This window comes from Megascapheus bottae, chromosome 21 (genome assembly GCF_031878675.1).
Source record: "Megascapheus bottae isolate mThoBot1 chromosome 21, mThoBot2.hap1, whole genome shotgun sequence".
In the NCBI taxonomy this organism is placed as follows: domain Eukaryota; kingdom Metazoa; phylum Chordata; class Mammalia; order Rodentia; family Geomyidae; genus Megascapheus; species Megascapheus bottae.
This window is the reverse complement of record NC_143529.1, coordinates 37,757,583-37,781,086: the sequence shown is the minus strand read 5'-3', so window position 1 is coordinate 37,781,086 and position 23,504 is coordinate 37,757,583. Positions and strand designations below refer to the sequence as shown.

The window sequence follows — 23,504 nt, the reverse complement described above, 5'->3', positions numbered from 1 at the left end:
TGGGAAGGGTGTCGGGCCAGTGGGAGCTCAGTTCCACTACTAGTCTTGTCTTCTCTGCCCAGAGAACACCCTGCTGCCACCTGGCCTTGGCCTTCAGGCAGGGCTTGGCCTTGGGGCCTCCTGGGAGAGGGGGAGAGGAGACAGCCGGCCACTGGCTGGGACCCTGCCTGCCTGCGTGAGTCAAGGCGACTGTGGGGACCAGTCTGGCTTCTCAGCATCCAATGCAGCCTCTGTGCACCCTCTCTAAGGCACCCTGCTGGCGTCGTCACTCAGTGGGAGGGAGCCGCCAGGGTCCCCAGGGCACTGGGCGGACTCAGACTTTGCTGGTGGGTTCTGGTGTCACCTGGGATCATTCCTGTGATCTCGCTGAGTAGATGCAGACCAGGCCCCACAGGCTTTTCCTTGCCATGGTCTGCAGGAGCTAAAGGAGAAAACATCACAGCCTCCTAGATAGTTCTTGGCCTTCCAAACTGTGCCCTCTCCCCTGCAGGCGCTGAGCCGGCGCAGGACCACCTTAGATGACTGCTGGTGGCCGCTAGATGGCGACGTAAGCCTTAACCCTTCTCACTCTTCTGCTCTTCCTGGGTCCTGGGAACTCATTCCCTTTGCTGAGAACAGCAAGTGGGAGGCTTTGAGCAGGCAAGCGCGCTTACGTGTGTGTGGGGGCTGCTGTGGGTGGTTTTGCCTGTGTGTGTGTGTGTGTGTGTGTGCATCGCTGCTAGTGGGGCTTTGAGCTGAGGGCTGGGGCCTTGTCCCTAGGCTTTTTCACTCAAGGCTGACATACTATCACTGGAGTCACAGCCCCACTTCTACTTCTGATGGCCACTTGAAGATAAGAACGTCATGGACTTTCCTAACCAGGCTGGCTTCAAACTTTGGTCCTCAGATCTCAGCCTCGCGAGTAGTTTGGATGACGGTTGTGGGTGCTGGCGCCGGCTTATGAGGAGGAAGTTTGCAGGATGCCCATCTATGTCGTTTTCCGGGATGACGATCTGCCATCATTCTCTTCTCACCCCAAACGTGGTGCAGGATGGGGCAGTGAGCCAAGGTACCGATTCTGTGTGATGGGCTGTCCCAGGCTGGAGGATGGTCCTGGCACAGACTTCTGGGTGAACAGGCCTGGAGAGGCCCAACCTTGTGCCATGACCCCGCCACAGCCTAGGACGCTGCGCCAGGCCTCCTGAGGCTGGGTTGACCCCTACGTCCACTCCTGAACTGTTCAACTCCGAGCGACCCCTCAGCAGCTCTCTTCCTCCCAGCATCCTCAATTGGGGGCTCTCTGCTCCCCCCACCTCCTCCATCCATCGGGGGCTTTCTCCTCCCCCACCTCCTCCATCGAGGGCTCTCTGCTCTCCCCATCTCCTTCATCGGGGGCCCTCTGCCCTTGCTGGCCTCCTCCATTGGGGCTCTCGGTGCCCCAGCCTGTGCCCCAGCGTCCTCCATCCTCTCCCTTGATCTTGCTCTCACCAGACACCACGAGATGCGGGCCCGGGACAGCTGACCCCATGGCACTTGCTGCCTTTGCCCTCAGCAAGGGGGGGATGGGAATCTGTGCCATGCAGACGTGAAGACGGAGGCTCAGGGGCAGGCTGGGCACTCCTGGGGCAGAGCACGTGCCCCGGGGGCTCCAGCAATTCCTTCCCGGCGGGGACACAGACATCTGGGAGGTGACCCCACACATGTGTGCACGGGAACACACCGTGGAAACCTGGACTCTGGTGACAGGGACACAGCAGCTCACTGGCCTCGTCAGCACTAACAGTTGTGCCTCGGGGAGGTTGGGACTGCGGGCTGTGGTGACCAAGTTTCCCACTAAGGGCTGGGGCCTGTGGGCAGGTCACAGAGCCTCTGCTTTCCAAAGTGGCTGCTGGGATCCACATCACGCAGACAGGGATGAACAAGGCCTGTGTTTTTATTAGAACTGAGGGGAAAGTGCTGGGAAGGAGAGAGGGGGCAGGGAGCTGGGCCCAAGTTACTGTCCTCAGAAGCCGGGCAGTCATCTGTCATGGAGGGGAAGGCAGACCAGCTGGCACCGCAGGCCCAGCTTGGGGACATCCTGCAGGGCGGCGGCCCTCCTCCGGCCGAAGCGTCCCACAGGTCTGATCCTGCGGCCTGTGTACCAGGCGGGATTGATGTCTGGGGCTGGAGGAGAAAGGCACAGAGCCCATGTGTGTGCCACCTGTCCGGGGCTGTCACCTGGTCCAAAGGTGACAGACCCAGACACTCAGGTGCAGTGTTCAGGTCACACAGGCCCCTCAGCCAGCTGCAGCCCAGTCTTCAGGCCCTGAGGAAGGGGCTTCCAGTGGGCCTGGCCAGCCCACGTCTAGGCAGTGGTGGGGCTTAGCAAGTGGACATCCAGATATGTACAAGGATGGGCACCCTCTTTTCTGTCCCTCATTCCCCAGGTTCTGAGGGACTGGGCCAGGCTGGGCAGAGCCTGTGGGGGGGGGGGAAGGGAAGTGCCATGCTGGCAGAGGTCAGCTCTGAGCTGGCCAGGCAGCCAGGACAGGGCCCTGGTGTAGGAGGGGCCCAGGCTCCACTAGGCCATCTGGAGTTGAGGGTGAGCGAGTCGACCCATACTCACTTCGGATCTCCATGGAGTGCTGGTGGGCCTGGCTTGCGGCCCCCAGAAGGGCAGAGCCCAGCAGCAGCAGGCACAGGAGCCAAGCCCTCGGAGCCCCCATGCTCCTGTGTCAGACCAGGATCCCTTGAGGAGGGGGCAGGCAGCAGGGAAGCACAGCCTGGGGACAGAGGAGCAGAGGAAGTCACACCCGAGCCAGTGTGCAGCCAGAATTAGGGATCTCGGGGTGGCATGTGCACTGTGTGCATGCCGTGCAGGTGTTAGGCGTGTGTGTACCAGTGCATGTGGAGTTTGCACGAGTGGGTGTGTGTGTATGTGTTGGCGTGCGCTTTGCATGTGAGAGTGCATGTGTATGTTAGTGTGTACCTGTGTGCACGTGAGAGCTCAATGCTCTATGCCACCCCCCCACCTGGACTAACCTTAGCCCTCCACGATGGCCCTGCCCTTGCCCCTGGGCTCGTTCTGTCCCATGCAGGAGGATGTGTGAGCAGCTCATGTGTGTCAGCCTGCATGTTTGCACAGATCCCCTGTCATCAGGGCCCAGGGTGACTGTGTGCAGGTGGACGTGCTGGAAAAGCCTCCAGTCTGTCCCTCCATCCATCCGTGTTAGGAATCAGGCAGTGGGGGGCCAGAGCTAACATGTCTATGGGAGCCACAGACGTGTGTGTGTGTGTGTGTGCATGCCAGTGGATTCTCCAGCCTCGCCCATGGGGGAGGGGTAAGCTGGGGGAGCGAGCCTGGGCCTGGGGTGGGGTTGGATCCAGTGCTCACTCCCCGCTCCTGTGGCGCTGGGGTCCTGGTGTGGAGGGCTGGCCTCCATGCTGCCCGCCTGGAGGATGTCAGCCACAGACATCCCTCCCAGGCCCCTCGGCACTTGCTGTCCCCATGCTGCTCATCCTAGCTGTGACCTCACAGCGCAGGCAGCGAGTGCCATGGAGAGGCGCTGCAGGGGTGACAGCAGGAATCTGGAAGCCTGTGGCTCTGCTGGGGATGAGGTGTCAACCTGCCCGCCCAGTGCCCATCTGGGAGGCCTGGCCACACCTCCCTCCCTCCCCTGGCATCTCAGGACACCCAGAGCCAGACCTGCTTTGGGGTATGGTCCCTCTGCCCACCTGATACTCCAGGTCCTCCTGAGCTCCAGAGAAAGAACCATCTATCGTCTGGTTCCAATGCCCACCCTGCTTTTGGAGTAAATCGAGATGCCATGAGGAAGAGTAATAAAGACACTTCCACTCCAGGAGCCTGAAATCTGGAGGATCATAGTTCAAGGCAGGCTGGGCGGGAAAGTCTGCTGGACTCCATCTCCACAATAGCCAGGAAAAAGAACTGGGGGTGTGGCTCAAGAGGTAGAGAGCCAGTCACGCAGGCCAGCTGGTAAATGCAAGGCTGGGTCCAAACCCCGGAACTGGTTGTTCCTTTAACAAAAAGATGCCTATCCACAAGGCTGGTCCCTGGCGTGCCCACCTGGGTCAGAGCAATGCCGGCTTTCTGGGGGGCAGCGGAGGCTGTGGGCCGCCTGGTGGGCTTTCCTGGCCCTCACTGGAGGGAAGCTGCAGGGTACACCTCACTGTGGACAGCATTTGACCATCAAGGGCTCCAGGAGGACAAGGGCCCCTGGACCATCGACCTGGGGGCTGGCATGGTCCTGCTCAGCAGCAGGCCTGACACCTGGGAGGAGTCGGCTGCCCTCAGCCCAGGCCAGGCAGATTAATGCCCACCCACCCTGCCAGTTACTCACCCACCGATCAGCTTCAAGTGCACCGGGCTCTCAGAGGCCCCAGCGGGAGCCGGCTCACCTTTTATAACCCCCAAGAGGGAGCAGGGGACGCCCCCAGACGCCTCCGTCACTGGGCGGCACCTGAAGAGGCCTTGGTCTTCCTTTCTTTTCATTTACTTTTTTTCCTCTTAAATAAGAAACTCTCATCAGTGGTGTGATTTGTTCCTTCCTGGATTTTATAATTTCATTTGGGCCAAGTGGTTTTAAACCACATTACCTTCTTTGCGCTCGCCTTTGGGCAGACGCCAGGGTCAAGCGTCCATGCAGCCGCTTCACTGCGAGTGCCCCCTCTCCACCCGGAAGACGGATGGCCTACACCACGCTCCCCTCCACTCCACCCCAGCCTTCTCCACGTCCTTGGTGCAGGGGAAAGGGGGGCAGCCGCTGCCCACCACTGCCCCACGGCTCCTGGCCTTCTGTACACCCAGGGCTTCCTGCTTGCACCCACTGGTTCCATTCGGATTCTCAACTATGAAGGTTTTCTAGGCATTTTCAGAGGCTTCGTGATTAATGTGGAATGCACGAAAGTTTATTACTTAGCTGGGTACCAGTGGCTCACACCTGGGTCCTAGCTACTCAGGAGGCTGAGATGTGAGAATCACAGTTCAAAGCCAGCTCGGGCAGGAATGTCTATGTGGCTCTTACCTCCAATGAGCCACCAAAAGCCCAAAAGTAGAGCTGTGACTCAAATGGTAGAGCACTAGCCTTGAGTGGAAAAGTGAAGGGACAGCACCCACGTCCTGAGTTCGAGACACACTATCAACACACACACACACACACACACACACACACACACACACAGAGTTTTTGTTTTCTTGCCTAGGGCCTGAACTCAGGGCTTGGGCACTGTCCTTGGACTTTCTCAAGGCTAGAGCTCTACCACCTGAGCCACAGCACCACTCTGGCTTGTTCTGTATATGTGGCACCGAAGAATTGAACCCTGGTTCTTGTGTATGCTAGGCAAGCACCCCACCACTAGGCCAAACTCCTGGCCCACAAGGTTTTTTTGTTTTTTTGTTTTTTAATTATAAAACAAGTGGGTTGACTTTTGGCATAAAGCCAGCTTCATGTCAGAGTAACATACGTATTTAGTGGAGATCTCGTGGCAGCTGCACACCGACCCCCAGCCCATGAGGACCTGTCTGGACCCTGCTGTGCATATCCAGGTCCAGGCCTCCAGCTGGGGACATAATTTCACACGTACACTACTTGAATCAGCTGCACAATGTCCAGCCATTCCATGTGGACCCGGGAGCCCCGGTCACTCATGTGGGAATGGCCGCAGGCAAGGCCTGCCCACTCACGTGGCCACCAAGTCCACTGGCCATCACCTCTTAGTGGGGGGTGAGCCCTGGGGTCGAGGGCGGGTTGCCTTGGTGCCATGTGCTGGCTTCCAGATTCTTAGGAAGAGCTTCAGCCTCCAGAGACTTGACTCCTCCTTGCCTATTTCTGGCAGGTCCTTTCCCCTGCCCCCACCTCCCCTGCCCCCCTCCATACCTCAGATCTGGGTGGGGCAGAGAGAAGGGCAGCTTCCAAGTAGGCAGCAGGTGACTGCCCCTTAGCTTTTCCACTCAAGGCCACAGCACCACTTCTGCCTTTTTCTGTGTATGTGGTACCAAGGAATCGAACCCAGGGCTTTGTGCATGCTAGGCAAGCACTCTACCAATGGGCCACACTCCTGGCCTCACACGGAGTTTTAAATCTTTGACCCTGCGGTTCTGAGGAGAACCTGCACGGTTATCTTGTGACCTGCTCCCCGCACCTCTCCTTCCTCACTCTTCTTTTGGTTTGGTTGTTAAGGTTTCATTGGCCTTGAAAAAGATCGGTCTCCACTCTTAGACCTCCAGGATCTGTGCAGGTGAGATGAGGAGCAGGATGAAGACAGGGCGCTGGAGCCCATGGAAGGCTTGCCTGGGAGGAGGCTGAAAGGGGAGGATGGGTGGAAGGGAGAGGCTGAGGAAGGAGGACTGCGGGCCTGGGCTGCAGAAGGGTGGACTGTGAGCTGCACCTGCCAGAGGATAGCAGACACTGAGAGGAGGGACATGACACGGGAGAAGGGCTAGGTCGAGGATCCTGGGGGAAGGCACTGCAGGGCTGCCTCTCCTGCACCTTCCGAGCTGCAGGTTTGATTCCCTGGGTCCTGAGAGGAAGCCCTGTGCTCTCCTGCTATGTCACATGGGCTGGACAGAGCAGACATCTGCTCCTGTTCCTTGCTGACCGAAGCCCCCTCCCGGGGAGGAGCCCATCCTGCCTCAGAACAGGGATGGGGCCCCACGTTTGGAGTGCGTTAGCAGAGTTATGAGGTCTTCAAGTGTTCCCTGCACCATGGCGCGTGCGCAGGGCCATGTAGCTCTCTGGAGGGGTCAGGTGGTGCCCAGCCCATGCCAGGTGGAGCCCCACACTGCGGCTTTACATGCTCATTCAGACATTGGCCAATGTAACCGGCAAGGGAGTCACTCTGGTTAGGACATCTTCCAGTCCAGTGAGTGGCGCTTTGAGAAGAAGAGGGCAGACAGGCAGAGCCACACAGTGATGGGGGCTGGGTATCGCAGCTGCAAGCCGAGGTCTGACCAGCGGCTGCTGGACGCTGAACGAGGCCAGGAGTGGATGCCTGCAGAAACTTCCCCTGGATTCTACCAGCTTGATTTGGGATGTCTCCTCTCCTGAACGCTGAGATAACAAGCTCTTGTTGTATCCCCCCTGACAGAGGTGTTAGGCTGTGAAAGATGGCTAGATGGCTGGCATTAATAGAATAACGTATGGCAGAACAGGCGCTTATTGGCCTACAGCCCCTTCCATCCCAGAAAATGACAGTCCTGGTCTGGCCATGCAAGCACCAGAACTTTCCTGCCAGCCTGTACCATTAAGTCTACAAGTTAATAGTATGTGAATCAAGTTTCTAGAAAGATCTCTCCTTTTCAGGAGCAACCACCCCCTGACTTCCCCAATGGAAGACTGAGGTCATATCAGCCACTCCTGGAGCCTGCCCGCTGACCCCTCTCCATTCCTGGAGCCTGCCCACTGACCTCTCTCCACTCCTGGAGCCCGCCCACTGACCCCTGTCCACTCCTGGAGCCCGCCCGCTGACCCCTCTCCACTCCTGGAGCCCGCCCACTGACCCCTGTCCACTCCTGGAGCCCGCCCACTGACCCCTCTCCACTCCTTGAGCCCATCCACTGACCCCTTTCCACTCCTGGAGCCCATCCACTGACCCCCTGTTCACTCCTGGAGCCTGCCTGCTGACCCATCTCCACTCCTGGAGCCCATCCACTAACCCTCTCCACTCCTGGAGCCTGCCCGCTCAAAGTGAGCCTTCACCTGTCCTTGCTAAGTCTCTGCTGTGTCCGCTCTTGAGTTCTTTCCCTGAGAAGACAGTCCTCTAGCTGTGGCCTGGCTCCAGCCACATGTCCAGGCCACAGTGCGTCACATGCCAGAGGCAAATGAAACATGTCTCCTTTAGCTTGTTGCCAGAAGAAAGGAGAGCCGTCGTGGCCTGTGTTTATTAAATCAAGTCTGTAGTACAACCTGCCGGGGAAGAGCGGTGTCAAGGTGGGATGCTGTCCCAGCGGCATGCGGCAGGGACTTTCTCTACCTGCAAAGCCGCTGCCAGGTCTCCAAGTGTGAGCTGGGTAGACAAGGAAGACTCTGCTGTGCTGTGGGCTGCACTGCAGGGAGGGGGTGGAGATTTGGAGATTTGGAGAGTGGAACTTTGGAGGGAGGCAGAGGTTTGGAGGGGGTGGGGGTTTCGGGGTGTGAGGTTTGGGAGGTAGTGAGCCTTTGGGGAGCAGAACTTTAGGGGGTGGAGGTTTGGGGACAGAGGTCTAGAGGGGGAGGAGGTTTGGGGGTGTGGAGCTTTGGGAGGTGATGAAGCTTTGGGGAGTAGAACTCTGGGGGTGAGGGCTGTGTGGGTTTGAAGGTGGTGGAACTCTGCGGGTTAGAGCTTTGGGGTGGCACCTCTGGGGGGCAGTGGGCCTTGGGGGTGGAACTTTGGGAGTTGGTGGGCATCTGGAGGGCACAGTGGGCCTTGGGGAGGGGGTGCTGTATTTGTGGCTGCCTGTGGACCTCGTGGACTTGCAGCAAGTAGGGCGCCGCGGGGTCAGCGGTCCCTGGCTGCAGGACCGGCTTCCGGGCTCACCCGCCTGCCCTCTACCTCCTCGGGCTGTGCGTGTGCTCGAAGCCTTCACTGAGTGCAAGGTCCCCGCAGAAGGGCTGCCATGTCCAGCTGTGGAAACAGCGTTGTCCTGGAGGAGTGTCCCATCAGCTTGGTGGTGTCCCTAGGCCAGAGGCCTGCAGGCTGCCGGCGCTGCCTGGAAGAGCAGCGAGGCTCTGTGAGCTGCCACCTGCAGGCAGGGTCCTCTCGGGAAGGCGTCTCCTCCAGATCCTCACTGTGTCAGGGACCATGGAGCCCATGGGAATCCAGTGGCCCTGGGGAGTGGACAGCCTGGGCAGTGTGGCCACGGTCACTCTGCTCTGCTCACTGCACCGCGCCCTCAGGGCTGCTGGGCCATCACAGGCTTCTGCAGGACACAGATGTGTGAGTGTGCAGTGGACAACTGCAGAGAGAAAATCCAATCACAGGCATGCAGTGGACACACATGTGCACACAGACACACAGGCAGGCGTTCACACAGATGCACATACACACAAGTGTGGACGTGTGGAGAACACCTGCATGCAGACACACACATTAGCGCTTATGTATTACACACATGGGTGTACACATATGCAAACATATGCTCTATGTGTGTGTATACACTTAGCTATATATATGTATGGACACACATGTAACACAGAGATGCACATATGGCCTTGCATTCAGCACTCCTGTGCATATAGACACAGGTGAGGTGTGCAGGTGGATACACAAGCCCACATATATACACACGTGTGTGCACAGACACATACCAGTCCATATATGGCCACACACATGCATGTATACAAAAATGTGTCACTTGGTGACCCTGCCAGTTGGAGCCTTCCTGGCTTGTGGGGGATCTCTGGTTCTGTTAAGAAAGGATGCAACTCCCCTCTCCAAATTCCACTTAGGTTTAAGTCTCTGGATTTAATTCTCATCTGTTTACCAAGAATGAATAGTAATACACAGGGCATTCCCAGAATTCCAAAGCTCCTTAGAACCTCTGGCGTGGGGGTGGCACACACCTGTCATCGCAGCCCTTGAGAGGCTGAGAGAGCAGGATCCTGAGATCTGGATCAGCCTAGGGCTACCATTAGAATCCCGTCACACACACACACACACACACACACACACACACACACACACACACACGCACGCACACACACACACATGCACACGCATGCACACATGCACATACACGCACGCACACACACATGCACACACACACGCACGCACGCACACATACGCACACACACGCACACACATACACACACACATACACACATACACACACATGCACACATGCACATACACGCACGCACACACACACGCACACACACGCACACACACGCACATACACACATACACACACATGCACACACACATGCACACATGCACATACACGCACGCACACACACACGCACACACACACGCACGCACGCACACATACGCACACACACGCACACGCATACACACACGCACACACACACGCACACACACACACACAGAGTGCAAATGAGAGCAGACATTACCGCAAAGATGTGTCTGGCCGCCTCCTTCTTCCCATTGGGGTTCCTTAGGGTCAGGGAGCCATGATACCTTGACTTCCGAACAAGAGAACTGTCGCCTTCGCCTCATGGGAAAGAGGAAATCACAAACATCACCCCTAAGCAGGACTGGGCATGTAAGACCCTTAGCAAGCTCCAGTGCTGTGACAATGGATTGTCCCTCTTCGGGGAGTTTTGTTTTGCACGGCTCCTCCCAGCCCTGGCCTCCTTGCACTCATCCAGACACTACTGCTCTGTCCCCAGAGACTGCAAGGAGGGCACTATGCCAAGATGGCGGAAGACAAAATCCAGGCCAGTGGTAGTCAGTGGTCTCAGCACTGGCTCTGAGGGCTTCCGGCCATCCAGAACGCCCCGTGTGGGGTCCACCGGCCCGCAGGGGTCCTCCAGTGCTCTTCAGAGCCAGGATCCTGGTGTCCCACAGATCACAGTGAGCCACGCAGAGCTGACTTGGCCCTGCCCCGCCTGGGTCAGTCCCCAGGCCCACGGGCGAGTGTAGGAGACAGGTGGCACTCACCTGGACTTTTAGGGCCATACTTCCGCTGAAGGAGCCCGGGCTCAGCTACTACCTGCACAGAGAGAGCATCTGTGGGCGTCAAGCGTAGAACAGCCCAACTCCTTGTTCCTCAGGTTCCGATGAACCAGGCCAACAGCCCTCAGGCCTCTGGCCCCGAACTCTTCCTGGGATCAGTGCCCCCTAACTGGCAGGTTTGGCACCCGAGGCTTCAATGCAGGCATGGTTGTAGTGAGGAGGAAGCTCAGCTTTCTAGCCTCGCACATCTGGACTTGCACTCTGTCCTTCTCCCTTACTGACACTGCATGGACCTGTCCTCTGCGACTGCTGCGTGCTCTGTAAACCGGTGCATGGGAGGGGACCTGTCTCACCATGGCCACCGTCCCCAGCCCCCCTCCCCTTACAACAGCTGACCGCCTCCCTACAGGACTCGGTCCGCTCTCCACCTGGCCTCTTCAGGGTCTGGAAAATCCTCCTGGTGTCTGCTCTGCCCCTGGCACTTTCCCATTTCATTTTTCAGCATGGTAGGCTCCTCCAGGGCGGGGCCCCTCAACTCAAAGGAGCACCCTGGTCACACGGGTCAGGGCCCAGGGCCCCGGGAAGGCCCAGGTCCTCACTGCCATCGCTCTGCCAGGCAGTCTGGCTCCCGCAGTGACATCCCTGCCTAGCTAGCGCTGGGTTTGTGTGCACTACTGATGAGCACTGTGCCAACGGGCATGGGCTGCGGGCGGAGGCATTCCTCGGGAGTGGAGCCCAAACACAAGTCAGACCGCTTCTCCCTGCACACCCCGGCCCCTGTGAGCGTTCTCCAGTGTCCCCCACTTCTGGGGCCATTCCCTGCCCATGGCCTCCCAGAAAGCCCCTGCAGAGTCACTGAGTGCTCAGGGTGCAGGCCTGAGGTGCTCGGCTCTGGGCCCCTGGCACTCATATGTGGGGCTGGATGACCTTTGACACTGAACAGCAGGAGCAGAGGTACACATACCTGAACCCCATCGGCTGGGTCGGTGTTCAGAGCCTGTGGACCCTTGCCAAGTTTCCCAGCAACTCGAGGAAGAAAGATCTAGAAACCGAGGAAGAAATGCAAACCTTGAGCAGGAGTGGGGCGTGCCCAGAGGGGGCAGGGCGGCACTGTCTTGGTCAAGAATAGAGGGTTCAAGTAGCTGTTGCCTCTCCCCTCCTCCTCCCCTCCCCCTTCCCCAAACACCGACCTGAGGCCTGGCTCAGGAAAGCAGCCCGCCATTCCAGATGAACAGGGCATACTTTGCAGTGGAAGCAGGCCCGGGGTGGCAGGGAGGAAAGGGATGCAAGGGCATCACATGTAGCACAGGAGCTGTCCCTTCTGCATGCTACCTGGCCCCCTCTCTGGGGCCCTTTAAGAACCCCCATTCTTCTACCACATCTCCCTTGGCCTGTTTCTGGCTGCAGCTTCCTGGGCCAGGGGCGTTCTGTCTCGTTCTGTCTCTCTTCCACCCACACCGGCCTCTTTTGGTCTTAGGCTCAGGGTGTCAGGAGTTCAGGCTAGCCTTGGACGCGAGGCTCTCTTCTCTCACCCCCAAGTGCAGGGACTGTAAACATGAACCACCCTGCAGCAGCAGGCACAGTCCTCTTAACATATGCTGCTTCTTCTGACTTGGTGGTGGTGCGTTCCCATTCCATCCAGGTTACTTTTGGCTTTCCAGATGTGTTTTAAATTGTGCAGGCAGCTGGAACCCAGGGGCTGTCACCCATCACCTGTCACCCCAGCTGCTCAGGAGGCGGGAAATGTGGCTCAAAATCAGCCTGCGCAGGAAAATTCCGCAAGACCCTGGTCTCCAATTAATCACCAAAAAGCCAGAAACAGAGACGAGGCTCAAGTAGTAGAGCACCAGCCTTGAGTGAAATAGTTAAGGGACCATGACAGGCCCTGAGTTTATGCCCAATCCTGGCACAAAACCAAACCCAAACCAAAGGCCTCTGGGCAGAGGCGGGGGTTTCTGCCCACATTTCTCCAGTTAGCATCAGTACGCGTTCTTTCCACACAGTAAATAATGGCACCTCAGCAGGGACACAACTCACTGGTGGGACACGGGAAACAGATGGTAGCTTCAGGGGCATCGGGTGGCTGCCCAGGCCTCCACAGCACCCGGCAAGGTCCTGGGGAGACCTCAGGCACAGACCCGCCGGCACAGAGCCACCAGCGTGCGGGCCTCCACTCACCGGGAGGCTAGACTTCCTCCTGGGCTTTCCTGGGGGATTCACTGTGAGTCCTGCAGCCCTCAGGGCTGCGATCCGGGACTCGATGTCTGAAACCTGGAGAGACACGGGCAGACAGACAGTCAGACCGATAGACAGACAGACGATAGATGCTCTATGTCTGAAACCTGGAGAGACACAGGCAGGCAGACAGTTGATAGATGGCGGGGCTTAATGTCCCCAAACTGGAGGGACACAGTCAGACAGATGCCAGTCAGTCTGCCTATCTGAGCACGGGTTGGAAGGTACGGCACCTCTCCACTTTCGGGGTTCTGTGTGCTTTCTGGGAAGTCTGGTTCCCACAAGGTCTTGGGGAAAGATACCATGACTCTCTTAGGCCTTTCCTATCAAGGACAGGAGAAGCTTCTAGAAACATCACCCCTTACCTCACTCTGTGTGTGTGTGTGTGTGATAATCCTCACACATTTAAGCCCATCCTCTATCACTGGGCTACATTTCTAGCCCCTCTCAGGCCCATGTCAAGACTCTCCTCCTGTCATGTGTCAGGATTTCACTGCTGATCTTTGAACACACCAACTTGACCTGACCCCAGGACCTCTGCAGGTGCTGCTCTGTCTGCTTGCATTCCTGCTCCCCTTAATTTTCTGTGGTGGTGTTCTTCCTTCCCCTTCTCTGATCACCCACTCTCCTGGCTTTCAGCTTGTGGGGTTCCCTCACACGCTACCCTCACTGCCCTCTTGAATGATTGTGTCTGTGCTGTCTATTTCCTGTTCCTTAGGACGAAAGCATCACGCAGCAGGCTTGGCCTGGGTGCTCAGGTGGCATCCTTGGGGCCTCTCTTCTCTGAGCATGGTCCCTTTCTTCTCTGCAGGGCTCCAGAGGGGAGGACAGTGCAGGGCTGGTCAACCCTGTGCAGCTCAGGCCCCTGGGGCGCCATGGCTCTGGTCCAGTGCAGAGCAGCGGGGCTGAACTAATGTCTCAGCTGCCTTCAGGTCTTGGTCACCTGATGGACAGCATCCAGAACTTTCTCTCATAGCTGAGAACCCCACCTTCCCCTCTCGAGATGGGCAGAAAAAAATAAGAGGGTGGGGTGGGTCTCACAGGAACCCCAAACCTGCTCTGCCTCCTGGCTGCTGCCCGAGCTCTCGCGGCTGGCGCTGGCTGCCAGCCATCGTCACCTCAGGGAACCCACGCGCTGGGGCCACGGAGCTACCTCGTCCTCCGTCTGCTGGACCTGGGAGGCCGTCTGGGCCACTCTGCTTTCCAGTTCTGACAGCTCCTCATCCGCGGGCCTGCGGGGCCGGGCAGCGTCCCTGGGGCCCTGGGGGCTTCTTCTCTGTGAGTCTGTGAGACCTGCAGGTGGATGCGCCTGGGGATGGGGGCAACGCTGGTCAGGGCGGGGCAGGGATGCCTGGCTCTGAGCACCCTGGGCAGGTCCTCGGGTACCTCGTCTTGATCCCCTCCCCCCTCCCCTTTCCTCTGTCCCTCCCTTCCTCTCCTTCCCTCCCTCCCTCCCTTTCTCCCTCCCTCCCTCCCTCCTTCCTCCCTATCCCCCTCTCTCCTTCCCTCCCTCCCTCCCTCTGCCCCTCCCTCCCTCTCCCTCTCTCCTTCCCTCCCTCCTCCCTATCCCCCTCTCTCCTTCCCTCCCTCCCTCTCTCCCACTTGCATACTGGGGTTCAGGCCTGTTTTTCCTTCCTTTTTTTTTTTTTTTTTGCTGTTTAGAGTCTGTGAACTTTTCTGTCCAGGCTGGCCTCGAACTGCAATCCATCTGTTCTTAGCTACTCAGGTCTGGATGTCCTGAGTCACCCCAGTGCCCGGCTCTAGTCCACCCTTACTAATGCCCTCTGTGCTCTCGGCTCTCGGCCTTGGGAAAGGCTGACCTGGCCTCTGGGTGGGGACTGCCACTCACCTCTGGGGCTGCGCCTGGCGGGACTCCGTCTGGACTCCTGGCCTTCCTGGGTTCCTGGCCTTCCTCTTCCTCTGTGGAGCCACCCTGGTCACTGATGTCGCAGGTCAGCTCCTCCAGTCTCCTCCTCAGGGCCTCCTCCTCTGCGTCGGCCTCCGTGTGTGCGCCAGTGGCTGCATGCTAAGCAAAGCACATGAAGCGCTAAGAGGCTGCCCGGGGAGACGGGCCGCTGCCCCACGCCCTGCTCCGTCCCTGCCTCCTCTCCAGGTGAGCCTGCGGACTTGACCTTTCAGGAAGCGCTCCACACACCTGCTCTGGGACAGTGTCTTTCATGTGACAATGTCACACTTCTGCGCTCAGCAATGACCCTGAGACTGTGTCCCCTCCCCTCTCAGGAGGCTCCATCCTTTAGGGCTAGCTCAGGCACAGTCCTGGAGCCTCCGCTGCTTCTGTCTGTAGGCTCGGCCTTCTAAAGGCCCCAGGGACTGTTTCCCTCCCACCATCTCCACAGCAATGCCTGGCTCACCTGCCAGCACAGCTTCCTCCCTGCTCACCTTGTTTCTGTCTCTGTCCCCACAGCCTGTCCCAGAATGAGCAAGGCCAGCCTCCCAGCTGTCACCCCTCCCTCCACTCAAATGTCCCCCGCTCCCAGAGAAGGGCAGACCCAGAACCCTCCAGGCTTTCCCTGCTGTGTATGGAAACCTGGTCCCTAATTCCCATCCAAGATGATCCAGAGGCCAGGGCTTTGGAGCTAGTTGGGATCAGAGGCAGTTGTGGGGGCAGAAGAGCTGGGTATACTGGTGCCAGGGCGGCTGAGATCTTGAGTTCAAAGTTCTCCTGGGCTTCGTGGTAACAGGATTTCAAAAGAAGGGGTGGGGGGGGGAGAGAAATCGGTGCCTTGAGCTGGTGAGTTTGCTCTGCTTGGCTGTGCAATGTCTCTGCTATGCCATGGCAAGGCTAGAGGGTCCATGCCCGGTGCTGGCATGGGCTTTCTGCTCTCCAGAACGGCAGGGAACAATTCCTTTGCCTTCCCCACTTTCAGTGGCAAAGCAGGGAAGCTGCCCCTTGCCACGCTGACCTCCCTCTCCGCAGGCCCGAGCCTTCCCCGGCTGCTCTGGCTCTGTGGGCAACTGTCACCCCAACAAGGCTTCCCTGCCCTCTGAGGTGATTCCACCCCTCCTTGCCCTTCTGATTCCCATCGTCCTTTCTCCACTTTCTGACCTCCTTCTTGTCGTTGGGTGGTGTGTTTCCTGCTTCCTCTGACCAGAACTGAAAACCTGTAAGACACTGTTGCCAGTTTTGTCTTTGTGTGTGTGGTGGAACTGGGGTTTTGAACCCAGGACCTTGTGCTTGCCCTACTGCATTCTACCACTTGAGCTGTGCCCCTGCCCCACCTGCCAGTTTTGTTCACTGCTGCTTCTGCAGGGCCTGGAACCCGGATGAAGCTGCTGGCTCTTTTGGGGTTCTCTAGACCCATGTAGCCATCTAGTCATAAAGTCCAGGCACTGGTGGCTCACACCTGTAATCCCAGCAACTCACGAGGCTGAGAGCTGGGGATCGTGTGAAGCTGGCCCAGGCAGGAAAGACTGTGAGACTCTCCTCTCCAATAAACCACTCGGACAAGGCTGGAAGTGGCACTGCGGCTCCAGTGGTAGAGCATTAGTCTTGAGCAAAAAAAGCTCAGGGCTGGTGCCCAGGCCCTGTGTGCAAGCCCCAGGACTGGTACACGCACAGACAACATGGCCATGAAGCCCAAGAGCACTCCACTGCCTCCTCCTCACGCCTCCTTCAGGCGCCAGTCACCAGAGCCCCTCTGCCATACCGAGAGGAGGAATTACTCACGGCCCAGTCCGGGCAGGACCGATGCCTCCTGCAGCCCTGGCTCTATCACTTGAACCACAGCTCCACTTTTTTTTTCTGGTTCATCCTTGGATCTCAGCCTCCTGAGTAGCTAGGATGACAGGTGTGTGTCGCGGGTGCCTGGCAGATACCTACATCTGATCTTGTCAAGCCGAACCTGGGAGCACAACAAAGGCCGAGGGCTAGGGGCCTAGGGAGACAGCAGTGAGTGCAGAGGCCGGCCAGACAGAGCAGCCGAGCTCAAGAAGCAGCGACCACGTCAGCAGGTGGCATAGCCACTGCCACGCCGATTCTGATCTGCATGACAAGGTGTGAATTAAGCAGGGCACAGTGACCAAGCTAGAGAGCACCCTGGATCACTTGTGGGCCAGGAGGCCTCCCCGCCGACCCCCCGGTGACCACAGACAGTGACCAAAAGCACAGTCTCCTCATTCCTGAGTCACCAGACCCCTGGGTCATGAACAGCCGGATGGAGATGGAAAAATCAATGTCTTTTAGTGTTCTTTCTCCTGAATTATTGAATTTATGTCTCGTCTGGTCTTCAGGAGGGAAATGACACTGGGAAGTGCCAGATGCTGCATCGCCAGGCAGGTCATTAGTTCGATCTCCACAGCACTGAGGAAGAGGAAAATGTTCGCTGGAAATGTCAAGCGCAGTGTGTGGCAGTGCTTGGCCTGCCTGGGGTGGCAGCGGGATTCCAGCCACAGGCCCCGGAACACCTCAGGGTGCTCAGCAGGTGGCCCTCGGCCTGGTGGAGGTGGCACACACAAGGTCCTGGGGCCTCCTTTCCCCACCATTGCCCCGTGAAATGCCACATTCAGTGAGAGGCAAGGGAAGACAGCCCGCTAGGAGAAGCTGGGGGCTCAGTGGATCCTGGAAGGAGGTGGAGAAGCAGGCGCTGGGGCAGAACCTGGTGGAGGAGGCTGCTGAGGGCCCAGGGACGGAGGGCACTGGGAAGCCGGCCCAGTGAGCCTCTGCCCTGCCATGTGCTGAGGCCCTAGAGGGCTGTGGGAACAGGGGTCCCCAGGCCAGCGTGGACACGGGGCCACAGTGCCACCCTGGCTTCAGTCTGGTGTCCCGTCACGTCAGCCAAGTCCACACAGAGTGGCTGCTGGAGGCCTCAGCAAAAGGAAAGCAAGCAGCTTAGCTCTCCCTGCTGAGAGATGAGAGATGAGCCAGGAGCTGTGGGTGTGCTTTTAATCCTGGCCATCAGGCGGGAGACAGTGCCACACCAGCCTGGGTTACACAGCCAGACCCTGTCGTACCAAACCATGGGGTGGGGTTGTAGCTCAATGGTAGAGCCCTTGTCTCACATGTGCAAGGTGCCGGGTTCCAGACCTGGGGAGAACACCAACAAGAAGGGACCTTTCCCTGCCTCTCAGTTCTGAGTTTCCTTTTCTTGCCCGGTGCTGCGGCTCTCACCTGCAATCCGAGCTACCCAGGAGGCTGAGAGCTGAGGTTCATGGTTTGAAGCCAGCCTGGGCAGGAAAGTCAATCAGCAAAATGTTAAACGTGGAGCTGCGGCTCAAGTGATAGAGTGCCAGCCTCGAGCAGAAAAGTCTAGTGAGAGTGCAAGGCCTGAATTTAAGTGCTAATGCCACCAAATACACACACACACACACACACACACACACACACACACACACACACACACACACACACACTCGAGATGTGCCTTAAGGCCAGCACCTGCTCTGCAGGGCTAAGGGGCACAGGGCTGAGATGCAGAGTCTATGGCTCTGGCGGTCCTGTGCAGATATGGGGGTAAGGGGGGTGGAGATGGGCCATGAATGCTTGGCTTGCAATCTGCTGTAACAGAACTGGCATCTGTAGTTCACAAATGGAATACAAACACGGTTCAGGTGTAACTGGGCCACTGTACTCTGAAGGTGTGAGCCAGTGCTGCAGTGTGGTTGTGGCCCAGACAACTTGTGGCTGGCTCTGGGGAGGGGGAGGATGGGGTCTGTTGGTCTCAGCTGGTGGAAGCAGCCTGTATACCACAGCTGGAGTTGTCCTCAGCATGGTCAACTATCACTCTCCAGAGCTCCTGGCCCCTGGGTGTAGGGACAGTGGTCTGATGGGAGGGGCTGTCCAGAATGCAGCTGCTGGACTGGCAGTTCCTTCTAGCCACCAACTTTCCTCACATACAGACCCATGGCCAAGAGGGAGGTGGCGATTGAAGAAGATAAAAGCCACTGGGAACAAATGTGGAGAAAACGCCAGAGAGTAGCTGGGGAATCATCCCAAGGAGGCCTAAGGGTAACGGCCTTGGCCAGACCGTCCCACATCTCCTCTCCCAGGCCAGGAGACAGTCCACACACATTCTCATGTGGACAGACTGGGTGTGGACTCGGGGTTTGCACCCCCATTCTAGCCATTGCGAATCATGTGGCTACAAGCAGGGGGTACACTTGCCTCTGCTTTTACTTCTTTTTCACCAGGATTGTGTGTGTGTGTGTGTGTGTGTTGGTCCTGGGGCTCAAATTCAGGGCCCGCCCACTACCCCTGAGCTCTTTTGCTCAATGCCACTTATAGCACAGCTCCCCAGCTTTCTGGTGGTTAAGTGGAAATAAGACTCTCATGGACTTTCCTTCCCAGGCTGGGTTTGAACCATGATCCCCAGATCTTAGCTTCCTGAGTAGCTGGGATACAGGCATGAGCCACTGGTGTCTGATTAAGTTAAATTATTTTATTTACTTATTGGGACAGGGTCTTAATATGTAGCCAAGGTTGGCCTTAAACTTGAGCTCCTCCTGCCTCAGACTCCTGAGTGCTTGAATTACAGGCACGTACCAAAAGCTGATTTATTTGTAATTTGTTTTGAGGAACTAAAATGATTAGCTCCATGGTTTGTGAATTTACTTCAGTAAAAGATGCACGTTTTCATGAGACATCTCCCTGGAATAGGCAATTTTATAGTCCCAAAGTACTAAATACTCTACTTTTTCTGAAGTGTCTTGATGTAAAAGCAAACTGCTCTGCCCAGAGAAGCTCTGAGATGGAATTTCTGAGTCCTGTTACCTGACTCACCGTGGCAGTGTAGGCTCTTCGCTCGGAATTCTGGGAGGAGCCCCTGGGAGCCTGGCAGCTATCTTCATCAGATGTGTCCCCATCGGCCAGGCACTGTGAGGGGAGCTGCCCCTTCTCCATGGCTCGTGTCCCTTAGGAGGAAGAGAGGCTTGAGACCCTGGACACCAAGCTGACATTTGTTCTCTCCTTGCCCAGTGAAGGAGGAGAGCTCAGAGGAAGTGAAGCCATACGTAACTCCTTCGTGTGTGGGCTAAGCGGAGGAAGGGAGACGGCAGAGCCGATTCCTGCAGCCCCACTGCCAGCCTCGAGGTGAAGCTTAGCATGGTGCAAGGCAAACCTGACATCAGAATGACAAGAAGCCCCAGCTCCCAGTGTGGGAGGGCAGGGAGCAAGTCGGTCCACTGCCAGAGTTACTCAGTGATCTGCCTTGCCCTGCCCTGCCTGTCTCTGTCTCTGTCTCTGTCTCTCTCTGTCTCTGTCTCTCTCTGTCTGTCTCTCTTTCTCTCTCCCCCCACCCCCGCCCCTCTCTCTCCCTCTGTCTCTCCTGATCCTAGGGCTTGGACTCAAGGCCTGGGTACTGTCTCTTAGCTTTCTCAACTCAAGGCTAGCACTCTACCACTCAAGCCACAGCTCTACTCATGTATGTTTTTGTGCCAGTCCTGGGGCTTGAAGTCAGGGCCTAGGTGCTATCTCTGAGCTTTTGTTCAAAGCTAGCACTCTACCATTCGAGCCACAGTTCCACATGTGGATTTTGGTGGTTAACTGGAGATAAGAATCTCATGGACTTTCTTTGAGATGCAATCCTCAGCCTCCTGAGTAGCTAGGTTTGTAGACACTGCTCCCCCTACCCCGGGGATCCCATGTTGAGGACACAGGCTCTGTCCTCTGACCCTGGGGGCCCCATGCTGAGAATACAAGCTCTGTCCCCACCCCTAGCCCAGGTGCCCCATACTGTGGACACAGACTCTGTCCCCCCTTACCCTGGGGACCCTTGTGCTGAGGACACGGGCTCTGACCTCTAGGAGATCACACTCAGGTTTTGTCAAGGCGCCAAGCCTCCACAATTCCGTTTGCAGCAGCAGACAACACACATAGCCAGGCCAGGCCTGGTGTTCTACTGGGAGCCAGGGGCAAACCAGCAACAGTGGGGCTATCCAGCTGCAACACAGAAGGGCTCACAGCCTGCAACGGCCCTGTGCGTCCACTGGGAATCAGGAGTGCACTCTGCCCTACTACGGAAAAATAGCCAGAGCGGGGATAGCAACTCTGAGCCGCTGGGAACGGGAGGGCATACCAGCAAGAGCTGAGGCTCATTCTGAGAGCCGTGGCGGAAACCCCGAAAGCACACCTCCTCAGCTGGCCCGGCCTCCAGGACAAAGCAGTGACGGCTGGGCTATCTGGCACGCAACCTTAGAGAACTTGTGGGTGCACCAGCAAAGGCAGCACACTCAGACCCAGAATTAGGGGTGCATTCCACCCTACTATAGTGGTGCTATCTAAGGAAGATGCAGCCAGCGCTGGGAACCAGGGGGCACCAGTGGGCATATCAGCAATAACCTCGAGCTCCTCTTGGGAGTTGAGAACACGTCCCGCCTTACTGAGGAAACCCAAAAGAGGCCAGCTGGGCCCTGCTGCTGGAATCAGGTGTGCAAGATAACCAAAGCTGTCTTATGCAGCTGAGACCTAGGCACGCACACAAAGAGCAAGCGCCAACCACCATCTGGAGCAGGTGGGTGTGCCAACTACAGCTATCTGCTCATAAAGGGAATTGGGTGTGTGCCCAACCCCGCTGCAATAGAACCAAAGATGCCTACCAACAGCTGGTCCCTGCTGCTGAGAGCCTATGGACAAGCCCCAACAGCTGCTCGACCTAGCTGAATCCCAGGTGTACATACAGAAAACCGGGAGCCCCAGCTGGGGACCAGCAGACACGACAGCAAAGGCGGCGTGCCCCTGCTGGAACCCGCCGAGCACTCCTCCTGGCCCCAGAAACATCAAAAGCACAAATGCACAGCTGGACTCGGCTACCTGAAGCCAGCTAGGGAGCTAATAAAAATTTCATTATTGGTCTGAGAACCACACTTATGCACAGATACCCAGAGAGACCCACCAGCCCCAAGCCAAATAAAGACCACCACCTATTAGCCACCAACAGACCAAACTAAGAGCAGTAATTGGCAAGCCCTGAAGTCCCAATGCAGAAATCACAAAGGGAAATCATACACTTCATAAATAATCCATCAAGGTCCTATGCAAACCCCCAAAGGAGCTAAGAGTGAAGAGATGGGAAACAAGATACCATGCAAAGAGATGATATCTGAAGAGATGGGAGTCAAGACACCACTCAAAGAGATATTAGACCTGACCAAAGAACTAAAGAGAGCTCCCAAAACAAGTCCAGGAATATAAACAGGAAATTGCCAAGGAATTTCTTGATTTTTTTTGTCAGTCTTGAGCCTTGAACTCAGGGCCTGAGCACTGTCCTTGGGCTTTCTCAAGGCTAGAGCTCTACCACTTGAGCCACAGTACCATTACTAGCATTTTTTCTATGTATATGGTACCCCAGAATTGAACCTAGGTCTTTGTGCATGCTAGGCAAGCACTCTACCACTAGGCTAAACTCCCGGCCCTATGGAATTTCTTAAGTTTTTTTTCATATAAAAAGGTGAATTTATTGGGGAAGTAGATGGTGAAGTGACCAGCCAGGGACACAGTGCAGACTCGGGAGCTGACACTGTGACCCTAAGCAGTTCTCACGCTAGGGTTTTAAGGGCAAAACCCATGCGGTCGAACCTGGCTGCACACAGGTGGCCGATGGGATAGTTACATACACAGAGAGACCACAGCCAGCTCCAGCCATGCACAGGTAGCCAATAGGGTTACAGCCTATTTACCTATCACCTTAGTTGGAATTGGCGTGCAAATTGGGCAGGTCTCCACACAAAGCAGGCTCCCACCCCACCCAAGCCGATATCCCTCCTCATGGGGGGTGGGGATAGGAATTTCTTAATTTTAAAAGAGAAGTAGAGACAAAAATACACAAAGTTCATACTTGTTTAGATGGAAAGATGAATACCCTTAGAGCAGATATGATGGGTTCAATGTCCACAAGGCAAAACCAAAATAGAATAACTGAGATGAAAAACAGGATATCAGGAACAGAAGATAAAACACAAGAGCTGGAGCAGAGTCATCAATCTGTAAAAATCAATCAAAATTCACCAAAGAGAAGTTCAAGAATGGGCAGACAGCCAAAAAATCTAATCTTTGTATAACTGGTATTGATGAAGGTGGGGAGTTCCAAAGTAAGGGAATGCAACACGTATTCAACAGCATTATAGCAGAAAACCTCACCCACATCACAGAAGCCTATAGAACACCTAATAAGATCCCAAAAGAAACTCTCCAGGGGCTGGGAGTGTGGCCTAGTGGTAGAGTGCTTGCGTAGCATGCACAAAGATCTGGGTTCGATTCCTTGGTACCATGTACATAGAAAAAAACCTGGAAGTGGTGCTGAGGCTCAAGTGGTAGCAGTTTAGCCTTGAGAAAATCCAAGGACAGTGCTCAGGCCCTGAGCTCAAGCCCAGGACTGGCAAAAAAAAAAAAAGAAACTCTTCCAGACACATCATAGTAAAAAGAAAAATTTGACCTGTATAGTAAAGAGCTGATCCTAAATGTAGCAAAAAAGAAAAAAAAGCTATACTACAATGGAAAGAAAATTAGAATCATTGCAGACTCTCCATGCAAACCCTCAATGCAAGAAGAGGATGGAAAAATATCATCCAAGCTCTGAAGACCAATTGCCAACCCAGACTGATATATGCAGTTAAATTAGCATTTACGTTCAGTGGAGAAACAAAAATATTTTATACAAAGACAGATTATATGAATTCATGCACACTAAGCCAGCATTACAAAAAATATCAAGTAATCAACAACAAAC

The 23,504-nt window shown here is 56.3% G+C and overlaps 2 protein-coding genes across 4 annotated transcripts in view; both read right to left on the bottom strand.

Annotated features, from left to right (window-relative positions):
* Positions 1–1,818: 1,818 nt before the first annotated feature.
* Prlh (prolactin releasing hormone) lies at positions 1,819–4,337 on the bottom strand. The gene is made up of 3 exons (XM_090354422.1): positions 4,320–4,337; positions 2,585–2,741; positions 1,819–2,142 (listed from the first exon to the last, which is right to left on the bottom strand). The coding sequence occupies exons 2-3, from the start codon at positions 2,682–2,684 to the stop codon at positions 1,997–1,999; spliced, it is 246 nt and encodes an 81-aa protein (XP_090210548.1). The 5' UTR covers positions 2,685–2,741; positions 4,320–4,337; the 3' UTR covers positions 1,819–1,996.
* A 3,493-nt stretch (positions 4,338–7,830) lies between these two features.
* Positions 7,831–23,504, bottom strand: part of Mlph (melanophilin) — a 30,153-nt gene continuing 14,479 nt past the window's right edge. For 2 of the 3 annotated variants that reach the window (XM_090355116.1, XM_090355114.1), the window contains exons 7-14: positions 19,553–19,692; positions 14,675–14,851; positions 13,979–14,134; positions 12,769–12,861; positions 11,555–11,632; positions 10,576–10,627; positions 10,026–10,126; positions 7,831–8,875 (exon numbers count right to left, since the gene is read on the bottom strand). In XM_090355116.1, the coding sequence (XP_090211242.1) occupies positions 8,849–8,875; positions 10,026–10,126; positions 10,576–10,627; positions 11,555–11,632; positions 12,769–12,861; positions 13,979–14,134; positions 14,675–14,851; positions 19,553–19,692 (824 nt within the window). In that variant the 3' untranslated portion in view covers positions 7,831–8,848. The remainder of the gene's footprint in view (positions 8,876–10,025; positions 10,127–10,575; positions 10,628–11,554; positions 11,633–12,768; positions 12,862–13,978; positions 14,135–14,674; positions 14,852–19,552; positions 19,693–23,504) is intronic. The other variant, XR_016539165.1, reaches the window with a different exon arrangement.